The 24,061-nt window shown below is 38.6% G+C and overlaps 1 protein-coding gene across 3 annotated transcripts in view; it reads left to right on the top strand.

The window, feature by feature from the left end:
• The window catches only part of LOC107065729 (ultrabithorax), a 138,160-nt gene that overhangs the window by 42,953 nt on the left and 71,146 nt on the right, over positions 1–24,061 (top strand). Inside the window, exon 3 of one of the 3 annotated variants that reach the window (XM_089173452.1) lies at positions 20,319–20,360. The exons of the other annotated variants lie outside the window; for them this stretch is intronic. Coding sequence (XP_089029578.1) covers positions 20,350–20,360 — 11 coding nt within the window. The 5' untranslated portion in view covers positions 20,319–20,349. The remainder of the gene's footprint in view (positions 1–20,318; positions 20,361–24,061) is intronic. 3 annotated transcript variants of the gene reach the window in all.

Genomic DNA, 24,061 nt, shown 5'->3' with positions numbered 1-24,061 from the left:
CCAGGGCCATAACTCGCGACGGCCGGTATTAGCGGCTCGTTATCCGCGCTTACGATTGGCCGGGGCTTTGGTATCTGAAACGTGCATCAAATCAGCACCTCCGAGCTTCTCGAAGGCAACGGGCCTTGGCTGAGAGTCGAGTTCTCGGCTGCGGGCAATGCGCGAGAATGGCAAGAAGAAAAACGAGACGGAAGCGCGCGAAAGCAGTACGGTTGAAGAAGAAGAAGAACAAGAAGAACAAGAAGAAGAAGAAGAAAAAGAAAAAGAAGAAGAGGAGGAAGACGAAGAAAGTGGTGGAAGAAAAAGCACGAGGAGAGAGAACTCGGGAGAGGGAGGATTAACAGGGATGGAGTTGAAACGCGATACGTTACTCCTTCGGTCACAATATTGAGTGCAACTTGGGTCGACGAGATTTAGGTGACCTTCCCGAAAGGAAGGGAAGGGGCTAAATAAATGGCCGTTTACTGCGATCGTATGAACCCTGTGCTAGGTTTAACCCTTTCCCAACACTTCCCTTTTCTCTTTCTCTTTCTCTTATTTCCTTCCTTCCTTCCTTCCCTCCTTCCTTCCCTCCTTCCTTCCTTTATTCGTTAAATTCATTTAAAGTCGACTCTATCGTTCTTCGTTGCGGCTCGACGACCTTCGATAAACTCGTTTTAATTTCTTTTGATCTTCCTTTAATTCCTCCTCTTTCGAGTTACGAATAATCGATTTACTCTCAAAGATTCAACATTTGTTATTGCGAATTAACGATAGATAATAGCAATATTGCTTATCATTTTTCCATGTTGTGTATCATATTCAAACATTAGAATAACTATTGAGGAATTAAACATCGGATATTTAATTTGACGATAAGAAAAAATTCGTGTCTAAATTAATGGTTCGCGTAATGGTAAATTGATCGCGAGCGGTCTACAATGAAGTAACTAAATTCACTGAAGCGTATATCGATGTTAAGAGAATATCCAATTAACGCCGATCGATTCTTGAGTTTGTTGGATTTATTACCCCTCGATCGATAGATAAAAATTCAATTAGCATCGAAGTTATTCGTTATAATGCGTGTCACGTTTCGGCCACGCCGTATAAATTTCAATTAACGATAGCGGATCATCCTAATCGTTTTTTTCCTCTTTACGGTTATGTAAGCGAATTAAAGATATCTTATGTTTTTCACAAACATGTAAGATCATAGACGATTGTTACATGGGTTAATGTGCCCTGATTCAATTCGTTCGTGTATTTCCTTGACTTCGATATTTTTTAAATGAAAATAAAAGTAAAACTTAAAAACTACATTCATATGAAAAAATAAACTACAGAAATTACTCGAAATTATTTTTATAATAAGCCAACTAGTAGCCACCCTCTTTTGTCTATCAAAAAAGGAAAAGCTATAATAGAGATGGAGGCAGGTGCGATCACGTATTTGACTTCTTTAAACGGTTAAAATGTTATTACGCCAATCTATATGGCGGTTGTAAAGTTCGCCCATTGGAGAATTATACGGACGATCGATGCCCAGCGTAGCGCCATTACTCCTCTTCTTTTTCTTCGAAGGAAACGCCTAATGGCTTCGAAAACAATAATTTTTGCGATGGAACACGGTTTAAATTGCTACGCTAGTAGCCGCTTACGCGTCTCTCTTTCTTTCTCCCTAAGTTTGGTCGTCGTCATCCGTGAAAAAAATCGAGCGTGAAATTTCGTTGAATTTTTTTTAACAAATCTGTCGAGAAAGCTTATTACGAGCGATATTATTGCATCCGTTTTATTTCTTATTACGAACCCAAATGGCAAAGGAAAGTTTATATATCATGCGTTAATATATTCGTGTACGCGTTTATGTATGATATTATATAAAATCTGATGAGAGAAATAAAATTAATTCACGAGAATGAAATAAACGTTCGTGGTTAAATAACGAAGTTAATAATAATTGTTTATAAAAAAAAAGATTTAAAGAAAAGCTGCAAAGATCAAGATCAGACTGAGACCCACTGAAGTAGGTAGTCTGTACCTCGTGAACGTGTACACGAGGTCACGTTCTTCGATTCTCTGCCACCGATTGGAACGATCGCCCTGCTGATTACGGATAATTTAATTCAGTCGGTCATCATTTAATGATTATAGTGCCAGACGTTTCAACCGGAGTATTATCGTATCTTATCCCTCGTTCTTTTCTCATTCGCGGAAAATATCATCAATGGCGATTTGCCTCGCTTAGGATATTATTTCCTTTCGGGATAACGAGTTTACCTTTAAACTTAAATTTAAACTCGTTACACTTAGAATTTTTCTTTTCGAACGTTGAATACCATCACGATTTCTATGTTGAAACTTGTTCGACCGAATCATTTGATTTCGATCTTAACCAAAACGAAATTCTCTTATTCGTACGTGAAATTTCACGAACTCAATAAGTATCTAATACGTTTAATACTCTAAACTCTCGTGGAAATTCTTTGGTTTTACCAATTTATGCGCGGGCTCCGTATGATTTACTATGCAACGCCCGCAGTTAGCCCAATTTCGCGTATCGTGGGTGTATTCATGTGCGAGGGAACATGCTCGTGTGTGTCACTATGTATACAAGAGAGAGAGAGAGAGAGAGAGAAAGAGAGAGAGAGAAAGAAAGAAGTGAGGGAAGAGGAGAGGGAGAAAACGCGAGAGAGATTAACCAAATTAGCCCCCAGCCGACAAACAACATTCGAGCACGGTACAAGGTTCGATCACACCAGCGTGAACCAAATTCGCTTGTAAAATATCTCTGTTACGTACGATGATAAAATAACGATAAGGACGAGCATGAGATTATTTTTCTTCGTTCCTTCATTTTTCTTTTTTACGCGACGTTTTATCATTCATTATGACTTACGTGACACTTTTTCATAATCTAACTACGTCTTATGAAAAAAAAATAAAAAAAAAAAAATAAAAAAAAATAAAGAAGATAAAAAAAAACGGAATACATATTCAATAAGACGATAAATCGATGAAATAATTACTACAAACGGCACTTTTATGTCTTTGAGTCATCTTGTACTTAATTTAAAGCTTCACTTTTTGTATACATTCTTGTCTCTCGCTATTTTACATCTTTCTGAAGAAGATAAATTAATAAATAACAAGATATGATTGTTGCAAGGTCTAGTGCATTTTCTTGAACGTAACAATAGACTCGAAATTGCGATATCATTTAGTTGAAGGATTAAAAATAATTTATTGTACAATGAGAAATAGTATCTATTATCTGTGCATTTGCAAGATAATCGTTAATTTATAATATCGTTTCTATCTCCTTTGTTTCTCGCTAGGATAATAATTCAGGATAATCCGATCGTACATAGGGGAATATAGGTACTAATTGCTTTCGCGTTACGCTTGATCGAACGTCCGGCATCCGATCCTGATATTTTTGTTTTGTTTGTTTTTAAAATTTTATCTGTTTGATTTTTTTTTTTTTTTAAATATCTTCTTTTTTTCGAAAAATAGAATTAAAAAAAGGATGAACGAACACAAGCAACATGGATTGTGCGGCGAACGGAACTTAGGGCCGGTCAGCCGACTAGTTGGCCTATAGGGCCGTGCGAGACTACGGTTTAAGGGACTATAACATCAGGCGGATATCAACTTCTCTTGGTCGGGGGCCGTCTCATTACCCGTGCTTCGATGGTACCACGCTGAGAGCTCGCAAACCCCCTATAGTTATACTCACGTTATATTCATATTCCAAGTATAGTCGCGCTTGGTCTACCTTATACGGATTCGCCACGGACAGAAATTGCTGTCGTTTTCACGTTCTCTCTCTCTCTCTCTCTCTCTCTCTCTCTCTCTCTCTCTCCTTTTGTATCTCAGTATTCGAGATGACATCGGTAGATGAAACGCTCGATTGCTCATACGTAATTTTCATTTTTATGACGATTCAAAGCAAATTATAATTTATTACATTTTATATGATCAAATGATGATAATAATGATAATGATGATGATGAAAGTATAATATTAATTGTAAATGACAAACATATGTTTGTTCATTAATATTTAATATTTTATTTCTTTCTTAAGATTGAAATTATCAATAAGAAGAGACTCTAGCAAATTTTTTAATAGATAACAAGATAAAAAAGAGAAAGTTACGTTCTATAGTACATTAAAGAAGCTTAAGAAAGAAACCCATAGGCAAACGTAGAGCTCTAAGGTAACGCACCCTGCGGTGGCCTTTGCTTTCTCCATCGGACGAAAAGGAAGAAGGACGAAGGAAGAAAGGATGATGCATGGCGATACACGCACGTATGCCCTCCTTCCCTCCAACGCGGACCTTCTCGCGTTCAAGTTGTCCTCCTCCTCCTTTCTCCTCTCTCCATCTTTCTTCTACCTAAGAGAAAGAGAAAGAACTACGTAGCATCATCGGCCAACTCCACCTTCCACCCAGAACTTATAAGACCTGACCACGGCCATCCAAAAATAATAACTATCATAATAATAAGAGTAAAAAAATCAACTTAAGTGGGGAAGGGGAAACTAGAGGGACGACTATTCCTGTTACGTTGCATTCCAGCAAGTAGAAACTCGTTGGACCACCCCGAATACGAAACCGTAGAGCGGCACCCATCGGCCTTTAACAGGAATACCATTTGTCTTTTAGCTCGCGTTTATCTGCTCCAATTGTCGACTTGTTTGCGACTTTTTTGCAAACTTTTCTTTTTATCCACTCTTACGATGCAATCGAGTTTCATACGAATCCATCCAGTTTGTAGATCTTTTTTAAACTTGACTAATTTTTCGTCCTTTGATTTGTATCAGGGAAATTAATTGTTTATACAACACGTAGATTTGTACATAGGTATGTAGATTTATTCGCGTAAATATAATGATTTTTTTAGCGACAGAAGTTTGCCCTACACTCATATTCGTTCCGCTAAAGTTAAACTTTAATCGGACAACAACAAGCCGATTCGGACAGAGTTTCGCATTTCCAAGGAACCGCTTGGACGTACTCCCAGAAGGTTTGGAATTATTCCAATTCCCTGAGTTTATTTATCGCGTATTTACTTGACACGATGTGAGAGTGATATTAGCTGACGTTCGAGGAATTCACGTGCAAGTCCTTTCGTGATTTAGTTTAATATTAAGCTAATAATTCGTATTTCCGAATGGTATGAATTTTTCGAAATGAGACAGGAATGACGTAAGTAAATTGTCTACTTAGACAAATTTCACGCTTTGTGATGTTTGCGTTGGTATCCGTTTTTAACGAGACGAATTTCCTTGTTCTTTAAAATGGACGAGTATTATAACGCGCGTGCCAAGTAATTTGTTGATTCATTCGTTTAGTTGAATGCGATGATTACAGGGTAAATTCGACAAGTAGAAATAAAGGTTTCCCTACGAGGAAACGTTAGATAGAACTAACAAAGTAAAATTGATTCTTGTTGGTTTGAATCGAGGTGGGGTTACTAGCGAGTGCGCTCTTCTTTGCTACCTCGAGGAAATGCTTGCTTCACGTGACAATGGTTGAACACGTGTACATGCAGAGTTCTTGAACGATATAGATATAGAGTATGGGTATAGGTATACTAACCTTACTGGCGACACGCGATCGAGCCCTAGCGATATAAATTATTGCGATTTCTTAGGAGTTACCCCTATTTCGAGGGGTTGCGCGTCCGATCAAACGACCCGATACGGGCCGACATCAAAGGGTCTCTCTTCGTGTGCTCCTTCGTTTCTTTCCTCCGACCGGATCTTTCTCGAACGTAAAGTGCATACTTTATGCACTCTCTCTCATGAGACGCGAACAGTCGCCGAGCTATAATCTCAAAATTGCGCTACAGCTTCTTTTACCTTCGAATAACAGAGTTCACGTAGTCGCGCGTAAAAATCATCGCGAGTTTTATTAGAGCTTGCCCCCGGCCAAGATTTCTTCAGCGTTTCACGAGAATATCTACAAGATCGTATGCTCTCTCTTTCTCTATGAAATTGTTCTATATTTTTTTCTCTTGCATTGATTTTACCTTACGATCTGTAACGATTAGAATCAGTTCTTATAAAAGAGAGAAAAAAATAGTTAAGGTATCCTACGTTTATATGAAATATTATATTTACGCTATACACTATGGTAGGTACATAGATGTTTGTTATCTACTACATAAAAGAATTGATTATTTTTCTTTAAATAAATAAATTTTTATAAGAATAATATTTAAAAATTATTTATATATAATACAAAGTGTAATAAATTAATTATATTATAATTATTCTATTATTATTTTATAAATAATATGTTAAATTAATTACAAATGATAAAGATATGTAATTTTGTACCGAGTATGTTTAAACGAAGTTGGAAGAAAGGTTAACGGATTAAACGTTCCGTTAGGGGATCACGAAAAGGAGGTCCACGTGATGCGCTTGGTTCACTTTTCAGAGTTTCGGATGGTGAATCGGCAGCGTGGAACTGGCAAGATAAGAGCGAGAAAGCGGTCTCAACTCGATGGATTAAAATGATAAGCTTTCCACGAAAAAAGATTGTTACTAGTAAAGTAACTGCACGCATTTTCTCTCGAGGCTACAAAGATCGACAGATAGAACGAGCAGAGTCTTGTTTATCGAATTTAAATGAACTTCTTGAAATATAATTGCTCTCCGATACATCTTAATGATTTACGAGCTGTCCCTGATTATTGTTGATTGTTGTATGACCACTTTCTTATTTCCTTAAGATCTTTCGGATGATTGTTATTATTTATATTTGGTTTTTATTTAATAAAACAAGATATTTAAAACAACAATTGTGATTAATCCTAATTAAGAATAAATGATAATTTTATTGTTATAACAGTTTATAGTTTGATTTCTAATAACATTTTTATCCACTTTTTTCCTAATTAGGTATCATAAAATAATTAATCGAATCAATAAGAAATCGTTAGAATACGTCGACGCAACCGTTTCCTTGGTCTCCCTAGTGGAGTTAAATCGATATTCCTGAGGGACCAAACCGTGTCATCTCCAAAATTGTTAAACACATACCTTCGATGCTATCGTTTGCAGTTGGTTTCGAAGGTTAAGGTTGAATACGTAAGGTTAAATGAAAGAGAATCGATTTAAATTGATTTGAAATTTACAGAGAAAGTAGTCCATTTAAGTCATCGTTAGAGTTAATATTTATGTTTCAGTTTCGAGCTGTAAAAATCTTTCGTGACAAAGGACCATTAAATTTCTATCTGTTGTTAATCGTCTCGTCTCTGCGATGGTGAAATTAATCACATTACAAAATTACGGTAAATACCGAAGGTAAAAGCGTTGCTGAGGTTCGCTTGAAGTACTGTTGCTAGCAGCCATCCTCTCTCGTGGTACTGCGTTTTGACGAGTGAGCGCGAATGTTTTTAAATCTCCCCGGAGTCCGTGGCCTGAGTGCGATTTATCGTCTCCACGAGAGAGTCCCTTCGTAGCCGAAAGCGTGCTCCGCTTTGTTGTTAATTGCGAAACACGAAAAACCGAGAGAGAGAGAGAGAGAGAGAGAGAGAGAGAGAGAGAGAGCAAAAGAACTGGAGAAAAAGAAGAAACACGACGACGTTTCTACCAAACGATTTGCACTTTTTGAGGGGTCATGAACCCTATGGAGTAATGCCCAAGGTCATGGACATCTAGAAAATCCAAACTAACTACCCTAACTATTTGATCTACTTGGATTCTATTTTTTCAACTTATTTTATTGATATTATTACTAACGTTTGTTTCAATCACAAAAGTCATTTAATTTATGTGACATATAGATTTCTTTTTTATATGAAGATCTTGAAAGTAAGAAAACTTTTGTTAATATATTGAGAAGGTTCAATCTAGCGGTATTGGCCAATACCAATAAAATTCAGAAAGTTTTCGATCGACCAAGCGTTAGATAGGTAGATCTTCGAGTGTCCAGTTAATTTATCCGAAATAATCGTAAATCCGATTGCAGTGTAAAGAGCTCTCGCGCGATCGATTGGAGCACGGCCAAGCTGAGAAAAACGACTGGATGAAGGAAGGGTACAGTGCGAAAACAGAAACTATTATGTTTCTTGCGGAATCCTTGCGTTAGAGAAGATATAGTCGTTCCAATTGGCAGTCTTAACATTTTTTTTAAATGATGAAACATCTTTCTTTGTCATATATTTTCGATTAATGATAGCTAATAATTCGGTTTTTTTTCTTCTTTTTCTCTGAACGTATTAATTTAACGATTCTCAACGTGACGTTACTTCAATGCGCGAAGGTTGATTTTAAAATTATTTTCAACAACGTCGATCGAAGGTCGGAAGAGCGAATACGAGCCAAGTTGTTGTACGTGAATGAATGGGAAAGAAAAGAGAGAGAGAGAGAGAGAGAGAGAGAGAGAGAGTAAAAAAGGAAGGGAATCGGTGTTATATTCGTACTTTGGTATGGGTGAGAATGGGCCGGACGGCACGCGGACCCAAGCAAAACTTACGGTTACTGGCCATATAACCCGGTATGGTCAAGAACACAGTTGCCCCTAAATGAAAAAATAATATTATTAAACTCTTGCGGATAGCCTAATTCTAACTTGTATCTTTTATCGCGACGGGGGAAAAAAGGATCCTTGGTAATTCGTTATCGGGGAAAGCGCGCGATTCCAGATTAAAAAATGTTCGTAACAACGTCCGTTATGCGACCCCATCAACGATTCCACGCCGCTATAATCAACTACCGGAAGACATTCGAGATCTCCGACCTTCGATCGTGCTTCGTTAAAGAGGAGAGTTCGTTAATGCTCGAGAAAGAAAGTCTACTTTGGAACACGAACCGATAGAATATTTGTTAGTAATTTTTCTTCTTTTTTTCTTGTTCTTTTTTTTTCTTCTATTTTATAATCACTCCCTCATTCTTTTTATTCTCATTTTAATGCAGCCAGCGATCTTCATTGTATCCTCGAGGTCATTATTCTCTTAAGCGATGCATGGAAGCTCATAGAACGAAAAAGGAAAACTTATAACAACTTATTTATTCAATATATATTTTTAACTAAATTATGTATTTAAATATTATTATTAAATAAATATGAATATGACAAATCTCTATTGGTATTCGCTCATTCCTATTCCTATAATATTTTTATAATAATATTCTTAAGAATAGAATATTATTAAGAAATTAATAATTTTATTATATAATTAATTATTCCGGATCTTGGATCTAATCAAGTTTCAAATCTTTAAGAGAGTGTAATATAATTTATTTTAAAATCTTATTATTACATTAAAATATCGTAAATTTATGAAATTAAATTAAAAGTAAATTAATATACTGTAAGAAAAGAAAAAGCGAATTAGATTAGAAACAAAACGTCGTTCAGAAATGTTCATAGTTACGTTAAATAACGTTTTCACTCGTATACGTCGTAACTAGCGTTACAACTAGATACTCGACACCCGTGTCGTGTCGTTGGACACTCCTAACCCTACCCGAGAGACCAGTAGCACGTGGTTGCTGGTTGTCAACCGTGAAAAGGCTCTCGAAGAGCGGTGAACGAGCGCGAAAAGCAGTACGGGTGTGGCCTCAGGACGAGAGCGCCATCGTACGGTTATTTCGTATATTACGAAGTTAGTCGAAAGAAAGTTTGGAGTACTGTCGGTAAAGATGAGCCCTACGTATCTAAAGTTTATGATGTCGCGTTGCAGGAGGGCGACGTTACGTTATATCATGTACGAACGTGTATAAACTCTCGCGGATCTCTTCATTTTCATTTTTAATAGCGGTCGACGTCGCTGACGTTCAGGAAAATTGAATGGCCCCATTGCACGAATATCCATAAATTCACGCGAGTTACGCGCGAATTCAGGAATTTGATGTACGTACCTACGTACGTTCTCCTGTTACGAAATTAATGTCTCGAATACTAATTACCTCCAACTAATTTGTATTTATGCCTCTCGCATTTTCGATATCGGAACATCGAACAATTATTACTATTGTCCAGTCAAATCGTATCGATGACTACAATAGACGGTACCAAGTGAACGCGATCCCTCATTAACGTGCTTTATGTTTTTGCACTCCTACGTCGTGTTGTTCAGAATTGTCGGATTAATTATTTAAATATTTATTACCGTATATCACGGCGACTTTATATTTCGTAGTAGGTAGGATTGGATATATATATCTCTCTCCCTCCCCCTCGGGAGATATATTTTATTCAGGAATTAGGAACAAATATTATTTTGATAAATCATATTAACTGCTAGACACCTTTTATTACGGTACGTTTTAACGGGACATATTTATCAAGAGTAGGATCTCACGTAAAAAATTGCTTCTATTCATTTGTACGTTTCGGTAGGAAATTCTATAGGAAACAATCAAAGCTTTCCCTTTTAGTGAATATCTTACAAAAAGGTAGTAGTAGTGGTAGTATCCGTCGAAAAGAAAGTCGAAAAATGAAGAAGCCGATGAGAGAAAGTAGGGAGAATTTCTTTGAAGTCCTGCACGATTCTTCTCAAAAGAGGTCATTGTGGGTAACTGTATGAGCAAGAGAGACAGGGGAGAAAGAGGCAGGGCTCGAAATGGTGGGAAACACCCTAATGGCCATACCCTTGGCCCATCATGGCTTCTTCCTACTCGAATAGCATCGGGCAAATGGTAGTATGGTGCTGCCTTAAAGTTATATTCGTACTGCCTACTAACCGATGAGATTCGTAGGTTGAAATAAAAATCTTGATACATAAGTTCGACGTAAGAAACCGTTGGAATCGTCGAGGTGAGAGGCGATAGTAGCGGTCGACAGTGCGAGGAAGCGACATAGTGCTTCGTTAGGAGGCTTGTTCTCAAGCCAACTCGATTCGATTTATACGCGTACGTTTTAAGTGGTGCGATCGACTATCGTGACCGTTCCATTATAAGAGTTCAACGGTCGACGGACACTCCAGCGTCGATGTCGCTATTACGAAACTGTCTTCGACGAGAGGAAAGGACTGACCAAGTAGATTCACCGTCGATAAATCTAACATCCTAGAAGGTAAACGATTACTCTTTGATATCTTACCCGATCTCATGTTTATTTTTTTAATGAACTATACTTGGCATCGAATTAGATGAAATTAAGCAAGATAATGTTAGTACTTTGGATATTAAAAGAAACGTATTCTTAACTCGATATAGGCATCAAAGATTTCAAATTAAATTGATAGATTAAGAACTAGGATTAATAGTTTTCGTTCCAATTTATTATCTCGTTTTTGACGATGATAGAATGAAATGTCGTTTAAATAGAAATTGCATTAAATGTGTCTCGAGCTAGAATGGAAAGGATTGAAAGGAATACGATGAAGTGTACTATAATGACGCGCGACGTTGAAGAAGAAAACAAAACAAACAAAAAAATACAGCCAAAACGAACATCGGGGGCGTTATCAGTAGTTGGTCGAGATGATCACTCGCTTGGGAGGTCCGTTATCTAGGTCCCACTGCCCACCACTGCTTGCTTTACGAACACGCTAACTAACTAACCAGCATTTACATTGCTAATTGCGCGGGCATGTGAGTGTAATGGTACCTAACGTGGACAATGCTTCAAGGGAATTAAACCTACCCTCTAGGAGCACCCACTCTCGAGTTCTCTACATTTTCCGATTGGAAAGAACGATTTATCTATCGTGCGATAGACCCTTGCGATTTTCTCTACCGTTCTTTTGCTGAATTTTTCTATCCTATCGAATTTACGATTATCTTTGTAAATATTGAGAAAAATTTATTATCTAAATCATGCAAACAAATAAAATAATTCAAATACACAATAATAATAATAATAATGAAATAAATTACAAAAGATGAACTTTTATTTTGTTTTAATTAAATACTTACTTCATTAAATGATTCGACATCATTTAATCGTGTTTTCTTATTAGATATCTAAAGGAAGGAATCCAAAGAATAATTTGGTAGAACAATTGCAAACGTTAGTACAATTATGTGTTAACCCTAAGGTTTTAAAGAAAAGGGGTGTATCCGTTTCGTCCTTAATCGGAGAAGGGACGTCTATGCCGTCGTAGGGTAGTCTAAGGACATTTACGATTTACAGGGAGACATCCATTTTCTTGCAACGTTAAATTTTACAAATTCTCCTTCGAAAGATATACGAATACCGGTAGGAAGGGACTGTCACGCGAATGACACTCGGTAGAATTCAACCCTACCCTTTGTGTACTTAACTGTCTTACTATCTTTCTAGAATTCGAAATACCTTCTCTCGTTGCTCTTTCTCTGACAATGTCGGGAAAGACGATGAAAACATCAGAAAATCGATATAAGTAGATAAACTTTAAAGATAGATATTTTGAAATTCATTCTTTAGCTAATTATTTTCAATATTTTCTAATAAACCAGACACCAACATCGAGTTTTTAAAAATCAAAGTATCCTACTGTAAAATATCCAGTATCGTGAAAGTTGCTAAGTCCGATGACAGACATTACGATACAAACGGTGAACGTACTAAAAAAGACGAAGTCAAGGTATCGTTTAGGAAAATATCAGGAATACTAAGGAGGATGAGCTGATAGTGAACGTAATAATACAGCGGACGGTGGCTTTCCAAAGAAAAGGGGTGGTATCTTTCTGAGCTGGAGGTGGAGCGCCCGTATCCTGGGGTAGCCAAGAAGACGACTACAGTTTACGATAATGCGTAAATATCCCTGGCGTCCCCAACTTTTACAAACCCTTTCCTAGACGATCCTTAGAACGGCTAAAGAGAGAGAGAGAGAGAGAGAGAGAGAGAGAGAGAGAGAAAGAGAAAGAAAGAAGGAGAGGGATAGAGAAAGAAAGGGAAGAATGAGACGATAGTGGTAGGTTGCTGGGGGTGGAGGAGTTTGCGGTGACCGAGCGAGGCGAAGGAAAAGAGGAAAGAAGGGTGAGAAGGGGTGCAGAAGAGGATGAGGTGGAAGAGAAAAAGAGGAGGGTGGAGAAGAAGGCTTTATACACTCCTACGAAGTCTGATGCCCAGTACTTACTTGGGTATATCTTCCCCCTTTCTGTCCCCCTTTATCCCCCTTCTTCTTCTCTCTCTCTCTCATTTTCTTTCTTTCACCCTCCAACTTGGTGGATACGAGCGTTAACTCTTCCACCGCCAGAGGCCGAGAAATAAAAGATTGCACCCGACGCGAAGAAACTTCGTGGCCGTCGTTTCTTTAACGTTCTTTCTTCTTTTCTCGTCTTTTTCGATGCCGGTGGTGCATTATAACCGAGCCGTTGCTCGAAACGACCAACAGCTCCTGACGAAGATTCTTAATGGACGAATTCTCCGCTTCTGCTTCTGTTCCGCTTCGTTCTTATGTAGGACCCAGGTATCTAGTATTCCACTAAGAAGGCTTCGTCTTCTTTCACCATCCTTTCTTTCGTTTTTTCGACGACTTCTCCGCTTTCGATTTATCGTCCTATATTTTTTGCACTGGAAAGGGAGACGTGTTTTTCTCATTCTCTAATGAGTACCATCGTTTTTCCTAACGATACCACGATAACGTTAACTGATATATGTATGCAAGATATTTCTTTTTTCCTTCTTCGACTTAATTTCATCAAAATGATCGCATCATTTTTATATTCAAATATTTAACATCAAAGTGCACTGACTGATGATATTATATTAACGAAAATAAATGTACGATGATATTATTTACTGCAACTAAAATTTCACGTAGGATATGTGTATACATATACATGTATATCCACACATTATGTGAATTATCTTCTCATGAAAACTCGTAGCGACAGGAGAAGAGAGGGATGAGGCAGAGGACGCCTCACCGGATACATTTTTGTCTACACTGGCAGAAGTTTCAGCCATTCAGCCGGCTTTTCTTTGGACTGTTGGTTAGTCTATGCTTGTTGGATATATAGGAGAAGGGAGGATAAAAGCAAAAAGAAACGTGTACGGCACTCGATACGGGAACGGAGAGACGGGAAGCTGAATGGCTCTTTGCCTTATAGTTGCAGCCACCCTACCATATATGTATCCCAAAGTAAAGCGACTTTTATATACTGGGAACGTCTACAGCTACGGGTAATACACTCGATTCCCGCGGCATTACGTCCAATACCGTATCCAGTAGCTTCCATAACGTCGACAAGCGACGACTTGCTGGCTACGCCTAAGCATCACTGCTTTCTTCATATATAGAGAACCGAGCCGATCTGCACAAAACCTCGTGCCAAAATTATATCGACCCTGAATACCTCTAATGGCCGTCCATGTTTATATAAGCTATGTCTTTCCTTACTGCCTGCTTGCCTGCCTGCCTGCCTGCCTCCTCTTCTTTCTTTCAGACGTCCCGTCTACTGATTCGGTTCTTATCCTATGACTCATAACACTCAGGAGAAAAAAACTAAATTATTATTGTTAACAATCACAAAAGAAAAAAAAATATATTAAGATAAGATATTATTTGAATTCAAAAGAATTCAATTCTTAGGTTGACAATCAAAAGTTTGAATAAAATTTATTCACCATTAAGATGATAACAACAAGACAATTTAACTTTATGTCTTTCTGATTATCATATACGTGTTAATTAACTGGTCCATTAGCTATTAAATATTCGAAATCTATAGAAATGGTTGATCGAAGGATTCGTTTTTATCTTTCAGTTGGAGACCTTTTAAAATTGATTTGAGGTCGAAAAAAGAAGCTTGTGTGTGTCGAAATCGAGTCGATGTTTCTCTATTGAGATCGAAACCCGAGGAGGAGCGTGATACGAATGGAGGGTGTAAAGAGTATGCTCATATTATCGGTAAACTGCCAGAGACATAAGAAACCAACGGAGCGTACGCTTTCTCGCGTACCGGGTCGTGTGATTGCGTAAATACAAACGTTAAAGAGACGTGACTGCGTGCCGAGCTAAGAAACGGCACGCGCTGCACGTGCAATGCCTGCTCGCGTATTCTCCGAGTTTTCGATGACTTCGTCGACGAATCGTACCTGTGTGTATGCTTGAATATGTGTTTATGTGTGTGAGTTTGTGTACGTGTGTGCTTCTGACCTACAGATGAAATTATAATTAGACACTCGTCGGACTAAAGGATACGCGAATCCCGAGTGCCGTTACCAAGGAAACTAACAGGCCTTGTAACTATTACGTGATTCTCATATAACGTTCTTCCTTCCCATTTCCCGTCGATACTCGAATAGGACAACGTAACTGTATAATATTACATAGGTATATATTATTTGTGTATATACGTATGTTTAACTATTATATACCTTATTACTGAAAGAAAAAAAAAGAGAGAGAGAGAGAGTTTTCATTTATTTTCTATATTAAGACGTTAACCAGTCTTAGCTTTTACATGTAGGTTTTATAATTGCTAGCAATATCATTATTTTATTCTTTACGACTTTATTACTTTAAAATGTTGTATATAAATTCTGGTGTGTGTTACGTGTACTTTCTTGATAGAATATTTCTTTTGTATTTAGCGATTTTCCTAAAATAAATGACTTTCATCGTATATTATGCAACCCAAGCTTTGTCCACCGTTATTAGCGATATTCTCGCGTTATGTAATACGCATAAAAGTTCCTCGGTTTACTCCCAGAGTACCACCTACAACCGTCCAATAATTTATCCCATACTTTGTACCCGTACGATCTTGATCTAAAAGCGATTAATCGACTGTACGCCCCTTCGCGGATACAGATCCAGGGCATTATCGAGGTCGTTTAAATGCGCATTGAGCATAAATTTATTACCCTATTTGGAAATAGCGTGATAAAAGTAAGAGAGAGAGAGAGAGAACATTTCTTGGGAGGGTGGTGTAAAGATTCTTCTAAGGGAATGAGAATGGATATAAGGAATGACGCAGGGTGGTAGAATCCCAAGGACCGGTGTACCACTAGTCAGCCCCTTATGAAGGGTAGGAAGCAATTATAACACTAAATTAAGGGCGAGGAAAATTTGGCAATTACGCTGCTTCCAAAGGGATAAAGTTGCAGGATGGTCGTTTTTTAGTAGTACGTTTGAATACTTCAAGGGAGTGGAACTTCTTACGAGAGTGTCCAGAAAGGAGGGTAGAAACTTTCTGCTCTCTCTCTCTAATTGGCCCGGTAAAGAACATAGGACTCATAAGTAATTATTGCGAACAAAATTATTTCCTATCGATATATTTTCTATTCTATTTTATATCTATTATTTTGTAATTAGACAAATATAATTTTATTTGTCTTGTTTTCCGAGTATTGTAAAAAAAATATACATACACAACAATGAAATAAAAAGAAATATTGCGGATATTTCGGAGTCAGTAATTAAAACCATTTTGAGATAGTCGAGAATGTGTGCGAGCTTAATTTAAGAGACACTTAGTGGAGTAGAAGGGATAGAAGGGGTAGAATAGAGAGGACTGACTATCGATATCGTAGTGGAACGCATTTGAGGGCGCATTCCGGGCACACGTTCCAACCACGCGTAGAACACCGATGACGACAGTTTACGGCGCTGACGCGGCGCTGTCCGTCACGAAGCGGACGTTACACCACATCGAATATACTCCGTGAGTGTGAGAGAAAAAAAGAGAGAAAAGAAAAAGAGATAGTTGTCTCACACTCTTTTAGGGTGGTGACCAAATATATATGTATATATATATTGGATTACATTGGACTACCAATAGCGTATACGTACACATGGAAATCGCACGCAGGACGATCTAGACAGGTTTTAGTGTGAAAGAGAGATAGAATGAGGAGGGGGTGGGCGAGAGGAAAGGGGATGATGTGGCGAGAAACGATAGAAGAGGGCGACGGCTGCGGGTATTGCGATCCGTCAGAGCGGGTAAACCGAAAACATAAATTTAATAGGTTTCACCCCCTTCTTCGAGCTTTATGGCGCCACCGAATTTCCCATTAAATAAACAAGCGCCATGTTCATTACAGGCCAACGGGATCTCTCTCGTCCTCTCTCTCTTTCTCTTTCTCTCGGACGATCGAGCCCGCCTCTATAAAGCTATGTCTGTGTATGTTCGACCTCGAGCTCTACGTTATGCAACGTGCATGCGTCTAGAGGCTTAGACCGCGGCTTGTGGTTAAGGGGTAGGTATCTGTATCTCGTCGCCGAACGAACGTCCTACTTCACCCCGCGAGTACACCCGAAATTACGTACCTACATCCTTTATGACCGAGTTCTCTACCTTTGTCCAATCGCGTGTTTCCTATTTCTTCATTTAAACTTTTTCTACTTATTTTATAATGAATCTTTTTGTTCGACCGTTTTTGATTAAGTCATGAGTTAGTTAACACTCCTTCTACGTGTTATCAAATAAATCTTCCCGAAAATTTAATATCTAACTATATGATGAACCAAAGATATTCGAACGCGTTCACTATTCGCCACTGAAAATTTTTCGATCTTTATATAGACGATTTATACCTAGACGAATCCATCGATCTATCCATTAATCCATCAATCCAAGCTTCGTTCGACTCGCTTTTAACTTTTTTTTCCTCGTTCGAAGCATTTCCTGTGTGGAGTTTTATCGGTAACACCGCATAGTCATCGTACGTACGGACGCGAAACACTGTAACTCCTGCTTGCTGATAATTAGCGCATCCATCAGTTGCAGCAAGCCGGCAGCTAATGCCGATCGTACGTTATCGTTATCACAGCCTCCCCATTTTGTCCCCTACCGTTTCCTCGTCCCTCTCCACCGCCTATTTTCCCTTCACCTCCCTCTTCCTATCACTCCCGAAGCTACCCTTTCCCATCTATTTGTACGTTGTGCGTACGAGACCGTAACACCGTTCGGCGAGTACTACCGCCATTGCCATCAGCAACACTAACACCAGCATCGTTACTAGGCATTGCCGACGACAACACTTGCACTCGCGATACCAACGACGCCCAGCCCCGCCATAACCATCGGCGAACTTTCTACCCCCATTCTATCCACCCTTCAAACTCATCCCCTAAATATCGATGGGCAACGCACGAGCTGTCGATGTGACCAATAATCTAATAACCAGTCACCGGCAATGCGTCGTATGTCATATCCTTGCGGACTTTTCCTCATTGCGAATCCAACCAAAAGCAATATCGTCGTTACTATTCGATCATCGATTCGTCCAGACGACCTGCAACGACGACAGAAAACCGTCAGACTCAAAGTTCAATGAGAACTTTACCGATGCTCGATAAAAATATGATGTCTCATATACGATTTATCGGCATTTGTTCGTTTGTTCGTTCGTTCGTTCATTCGTTCGTTCGTTCGTTTCTCTCTTTAGTTTGAACCTGTCCGTCAAGCTTTTTCAAATAGAGCTTTCTATCATACTAGAAATAATCTCGATTTTTCGAGTTTGTCGATCAAATTCTAACAGTATTTTTATTATTTACCCTTTCTCTTCGTTTATCGCCATTTTATCCTTTAATATAAGCACAGTAAATATAAATGCAGGGGAGAGTTGTTAAAATTGTATCCCTCTCTCGAAGTATTTTATTGACATTTATATTCAGCTTCGAAAAACATAATTGATGAGATACAATTTAGATGACTGTTACGGATTCGATAACTCTCTTCTACCACATTAACGTATACCAAACGACTATTTTATATTCATTAAACATAAACATGATATTCTACTTTATGCAAATAATCATATATTATACCTAGAAAATAATACATTAATTATAAATATCAAGTAGGTTTGCAATGTTGCAAATAGTTACTAAATTACATAGACTTCGGTTCGTGAAAGTATAGGTAACATAGGAATAAATTAAAATTCTATAAATTTTATCTCGGGAAATATTTAAAAAAAAAAAAACTAGGGGAGCAAAAAAATATAGAAAAAAGTGTATGGAAAATCCATGGATTTCATACACAGTACGTAAAAAATAGGATCAGAAAAGAGATTTTTTTTTCTTTTTTTTTTTTTTTTACTCTATCTCTATCTCTCTCTATAATCCCAGGCAATGTTTCAATCCGCATTCTGCGATCATGATAGCGCATTGTTGTCGGTGCATGCGCGCATCTCACGGCCGCGGGCCACCAAATGATCCAGAACACCTCTGGGAATTGGTTTGGGGATAGAAGAGGAGTGAGAGAGAGGAGAGAAGGAGAGAGAGAGAGAGAATAACAGACAGAGTGAGATAGTGGGTGGGCACGCGTGCTCGAACGCGAGAGAGAGAGAGAGAGAGAGAGCAAAGGGCCGGCGTTATAACTAACCAAGCTGATCTACGACCTGTTTAGTAGTTCTATATCAGCGCTATAGCATGCTCCGGTACACGCAATCGAATCGCCTCCTATGTCGATAATATCTAACTTAAGTAGGTAACAACCAACGCGTACGTACACACATACATGAAATATACATATGCGTTTATGCATATGTGTATACATGTACGGATATACATAAATGCAAGCATATGGTTACGAATGGACAGCCACTCCATTTTACATGACTGAAAATATCCTCGTTATCGACGATGGTATGCGTAGAAGTTGTTCGTTAGCATTGTTCGCCGATACCAAATATACATTTAAGAGGGACTTATTGCATTGACTCCTTTCGGTTTCACCATCCTTACATGTTCGCTACAATTAAAGTCTCGTGTGTTATTGTTAGATGTTTTTATTTTTATTTTTTTTTAATATCATTTTAAAAATTAGTCTTGATCTTGGAAAACGAATGATTTTATTAATGTCAAATCGCATGATACATAGATTCAAATTGTTGCATAATTATTAATAATATTATTTTGATTGTAATAATACGTTTAAAGAAAATTTGACGGAAATTATACAATAATGGAGGATTCTTTTAATTTGAATAAGGTTTACGAGAGCGGAAGAATGTAAAATGTTGAAAATCGTAGCCTCGTGACGTATAATGGATTATTAACGGATCCAATACTCGGTTATATACGCGTATTCGATAAATCGAGCCGCAATCACGCTACGGGATTTCGTTGTCGGTCCGATACTACCGAACGAAGCGCGCGTTAATTTTTTAATCCCTTGGCACAACCCGAGACGATTTTAAATATGAATCCTTCATTCGAAAATGAAACTGCCTAGCGTACTAGAAATATCGTCATGTCGAAAATATCGGCATCATACGTCACGCTTTCGTTCAACATATGCATACATGTACAAATGTATATAATATAATATATAGGTAAATCCATACATTAAACCGCGTACCACTAACGAGTAACAACACGTCATTGATCGTATATCTCACATTTAAATTCGATTCTCATAAATCGATTGTAAGTATCAACTTCTCTATCGATATCCAATCTGATTACAATTTTTTCCAAATATTTTTCCAGGTAAGGACGATATTGCTAAGCCACATTGGACATGGTTGCAAGGTGAGTCGTGCTTCATTGAAACTTAAATCGATCTCGATTAATTATCCATTCATTCACGTGTTTCATCCACGCCCCGTTGACGAAACTTCTCAAAGTTTATAGTATTACGTTCTCGCTGATAGGGCACAGATGTTCGATGTTCCTAAAATTTCATAGAATTCACGATATCCTATGTGATTCACGAGAAATCTTTGAGGGTTAGAAGTCGAGGGAAGAAGAAGGGAGCACATTTCGTTGGGGAATCTTTAAACTCTGTCCCTTTCCATCTCCATCAACGAATACTAAAAAATAAAGAGGGATAGAGATAGGAGAGAGAAAAACTCAGAGAAATAGAAAGAAAAAGAACGAGCGAAGAACAGCTGTTAGAGTAGTGCCCTGCCACGATGTAGAATTCTTTAAAAAATTCGACGTTGGAGGAAAGGTGTGTGAGAGAAAGAAATCGAAAAGGAACAAAAAAAGGGAACAAGAAAAAAAAATATACGAAAAGGAAAAAGAGAAAGAGAAAGAGAGGGAATCGGGATAGAGAAGAGTGGAGAACGATGCCTTCGAGGGTAATCAATAAATATTGGCTCTCGGGGGTGAAATTGGGGTAGCCGAGGTGGGGAAGACGAGGTGGCGGGGGTGAAAGGACAGTCGTGCTGCTGCGGTTGCCGCCCCTTTACTATGGCACACGACGTATGGCAGATATAACCACTTGGTATAGGCAATGGAGAATCGCTCACGCTCGGTAATTCCCTCAGAGTTTCTCTGATCGATACTCACTTTAGGCCCGTTCTGCTATTGCAAACGATCGCACGGAGGCTCTTTAGAAGGCTACCACACCTTCCGATTTATAAGAAAAATGTATTTTGGGTAAACCTAAGGATTCGATCGTCTAATTTTTCTCCAAGGCCAAACTTTTCCACTATTTCCGAAACTCGTAAATCTTAACTCCATGGACACGATTAAGTCGATCTCAGAAAGAAATCTTTTTCTTATTTTTAAGACTAGGAGAATCGAATTCGACTACTTGGCACCGATAATCGAGAGAAGAAGGTGAATTTGAAATTAAGAGGAGAAAGAATAGATCGAGGGTGAGGAAACTCGCTGACAGTGAATTATTCGGGTCGACGAGCCGCATAATGGGAATGTCTTGATTACCGAATCGATCATTCATGTCTTTTCGTGTTCTTTGATCACGTTTTTCATATATTTCTTTTTCCTTCATGTTGGACCGAAAATGTCGAAATGTTTTACTTGACACGTAAGATATTATTTTTTGTTTAAACAAATATTTAGTAATTTCTATTGTATGCGAATTGCATGCGTTCGATGTGCAAAATTCAGTATCAATTTGGAGCTTTTAACTTTGCACATACGTTCACATTGATTAGCGAGAGCATAATTTTCAGAGCTTAACGTAGAGTATAACAATTGGATACGGGTTCACGGTTCTTCCTTCCCACCCAACCCTTTTCTAAACAGAAATACTCTAAAGCTGCACGAGAGAGGGGATTTCCATGGATTTGGTTAGAATTTGGATGAGGAAGCTGAATGCCTCCCGAGGCGTGAAATGGGTGCGTTAACCGCTTGCACGAGCACACCATGCATGAGGATAGGAGAGGATAGGAGTAAAGAGAAGGATGCGCTTCAACCCTCCGCTAATCCTTTGATTACTCTATTGTATTCAAAATCTTCTCTGTCAGATTTCGTAATATTCTTTTCGTCATAAAATGTTTTAACCCCCGTGACTCTGTCTTTTTAAATTAAAAAAATTGTCTACGAAACTCACACGCGTTCCATAATTTTCAAAATAATACACATTTACAGTGGAATAAATAAATTTGTTAGGGTTATTGGAAAAGATTTCTTGTGCAAAAAATCGATCATTGAAGTAGAAAGTTCTTGATAAAAAAAAAACCCAGAAAAGAAAGTAAAAAAAGAAAAGAAAAGACAAGACAAAAAAAAAAGGAAAGAAAAAGAAAGGAAGAAAAGAAATTCTTCGATAGTCGTTCACGAAAGGAGACGAACGGTTTTCCAATGGCAACTTCGAAACACCATATTGTACCCTCCCGAAAGACATCCTCCAGAAGTGTCCGCTCGTATCCTCTGGAGCGTCGATAATGGAAAAAAGGTTGGAGATCGGAGACGAGCCCTTTTCGTAGCTAGAAATGTCGGTCTTCCGCACCCCTTCCACATCAGCCCTTCGTTCGGCGACCCTTTTATTTTTGTTTTCTGGGATACGTTTGGAACACGTGGATGGCAATATCGTCGCTAGGATCTCACGAGGAGGTATAAGAGAAGAGTTATGTGCTCCGCTATGCGCGAGGGAATCGTAGATCAGCGGTTGGACGTCTGCGGGGACGTAGAAACGAACGAACGCGAACGAACGAAGAACCACCATCGTCGTTCCGCCTCCCCCCAGGCTTTCCTTCTTCCCTCGATCCCACCCTACCTCGAAGGCAGCCAGCCACCACCCGCCCCTGTCCAACCCTCTCTTTCTCTCTTTCTCTTTCGTACGTTCATTCGTTCGTTCTCTCACCCTCACTCCCAACTCGTATCGCCGCTATCTTGGAAAGCCAGCCACGTCGTTCGTGCACGCACACCGTGTTCTCCGACCTTAGGATATATTCTCCACGTGTATGTACTATATATGTATATACATTTATATACATATGTGTGTATGCGTTTATATGTTTACCGTGCGTTTGTTTGTGTACGAGAGTGCGACCGAGCTAGATAGCGTATACATCATTCGCGTATACCTACGTAAAATGCCAAAGCAGGCGCATAAGGCGACGAACGGTCGAGTATCTTTCTACGTATATGTAGAAATGTATCCAAGTATGTGTATACAATACTGGGTGTGGCAGCCAAGGCGAACTATTATTTCACTCGGTGGAACCGTTTGGTAGGGAAGGTGGAGGTGTACGACTTGTACTTCTCTTCGCGATCCTTTCCTTCATTGTATTGGTATTCCATGTTTCTTCCAAGTCCGAGACATCTATGTTCCATATTTAAATGTACCCAAAATTATCATTTATCTTTTTTTTTTATTGATTAAAACGATAGAAGATTTGTTATCAATCTTTAGGTTTTTTTTTGTTTTTTATCGGAGTAAATGAGTCAATTGTTACCCTGTTATTTTACCCGTGTCTTTCGAAATGGTAAATAATGAAGAAAAGGAGGTCGACTTCCATCTCAATAGCAGCACTAGCAGAAGCACTATCGTTTCCACCTCTTTCCTCCTCATTCTCTTTCCTCCTCCTCCTCCTCCTCCTCCTCCTCCTCCTCTTCTTCCTTCTTCTTTCTTTTTTCGTTCGTCGTTGGAACGCGAAGTGAGTCGCCTCGCTATCTTCGGTCCTCACGTAAATTACAGCAGCTCCGCCAGAGAGAAATGGTCGCCTCCTCTCTTTTTCTCTACGCCGCCTCTTTCTGCTTTATTTACATATAGATACGAAACCCATTGAGCTGGCAAGAAAGTACTTCCCTTTTTTATGGCTGTATTCATTCAGCATCTATAAAATTTGCCGGTCTCTCGCATTATCGTTTTCGAGTTCGCGCGTCGAACGTGCGAATTCTACGCCGATCTACGAATATGTTCTTATTTTTTTTTTTTTTCCTAATGACGTTCATGGCTTTTTTCTCTCTCGTACACCAAATTTCTTAGTAAAATGTATTGTAAACTATGTTTAGTGTATAATCGATGTGAACGTAAAGTA

Source organism: Polistes dominula, unplaced genomic scaffold (genome assembly GCF_049000335.1).
Source record: "Polistes dominula isolate Pdom_NZ unplaced genomic scaffold, Pdom_raw_medaka contig_33, whole genome shotgun sequence".
Lineage (NCBI taxonomy): Eukaryota > Metazoa > Arthropoda > Insecta > Hymenoptera > Vespidae > Polistes > Polistes dominula.
The sequence above is the reverse complement of the archived record's forward strand: the minus strand, read 5'-3'. Positions and strand labels throughout refer to the sequence as shown.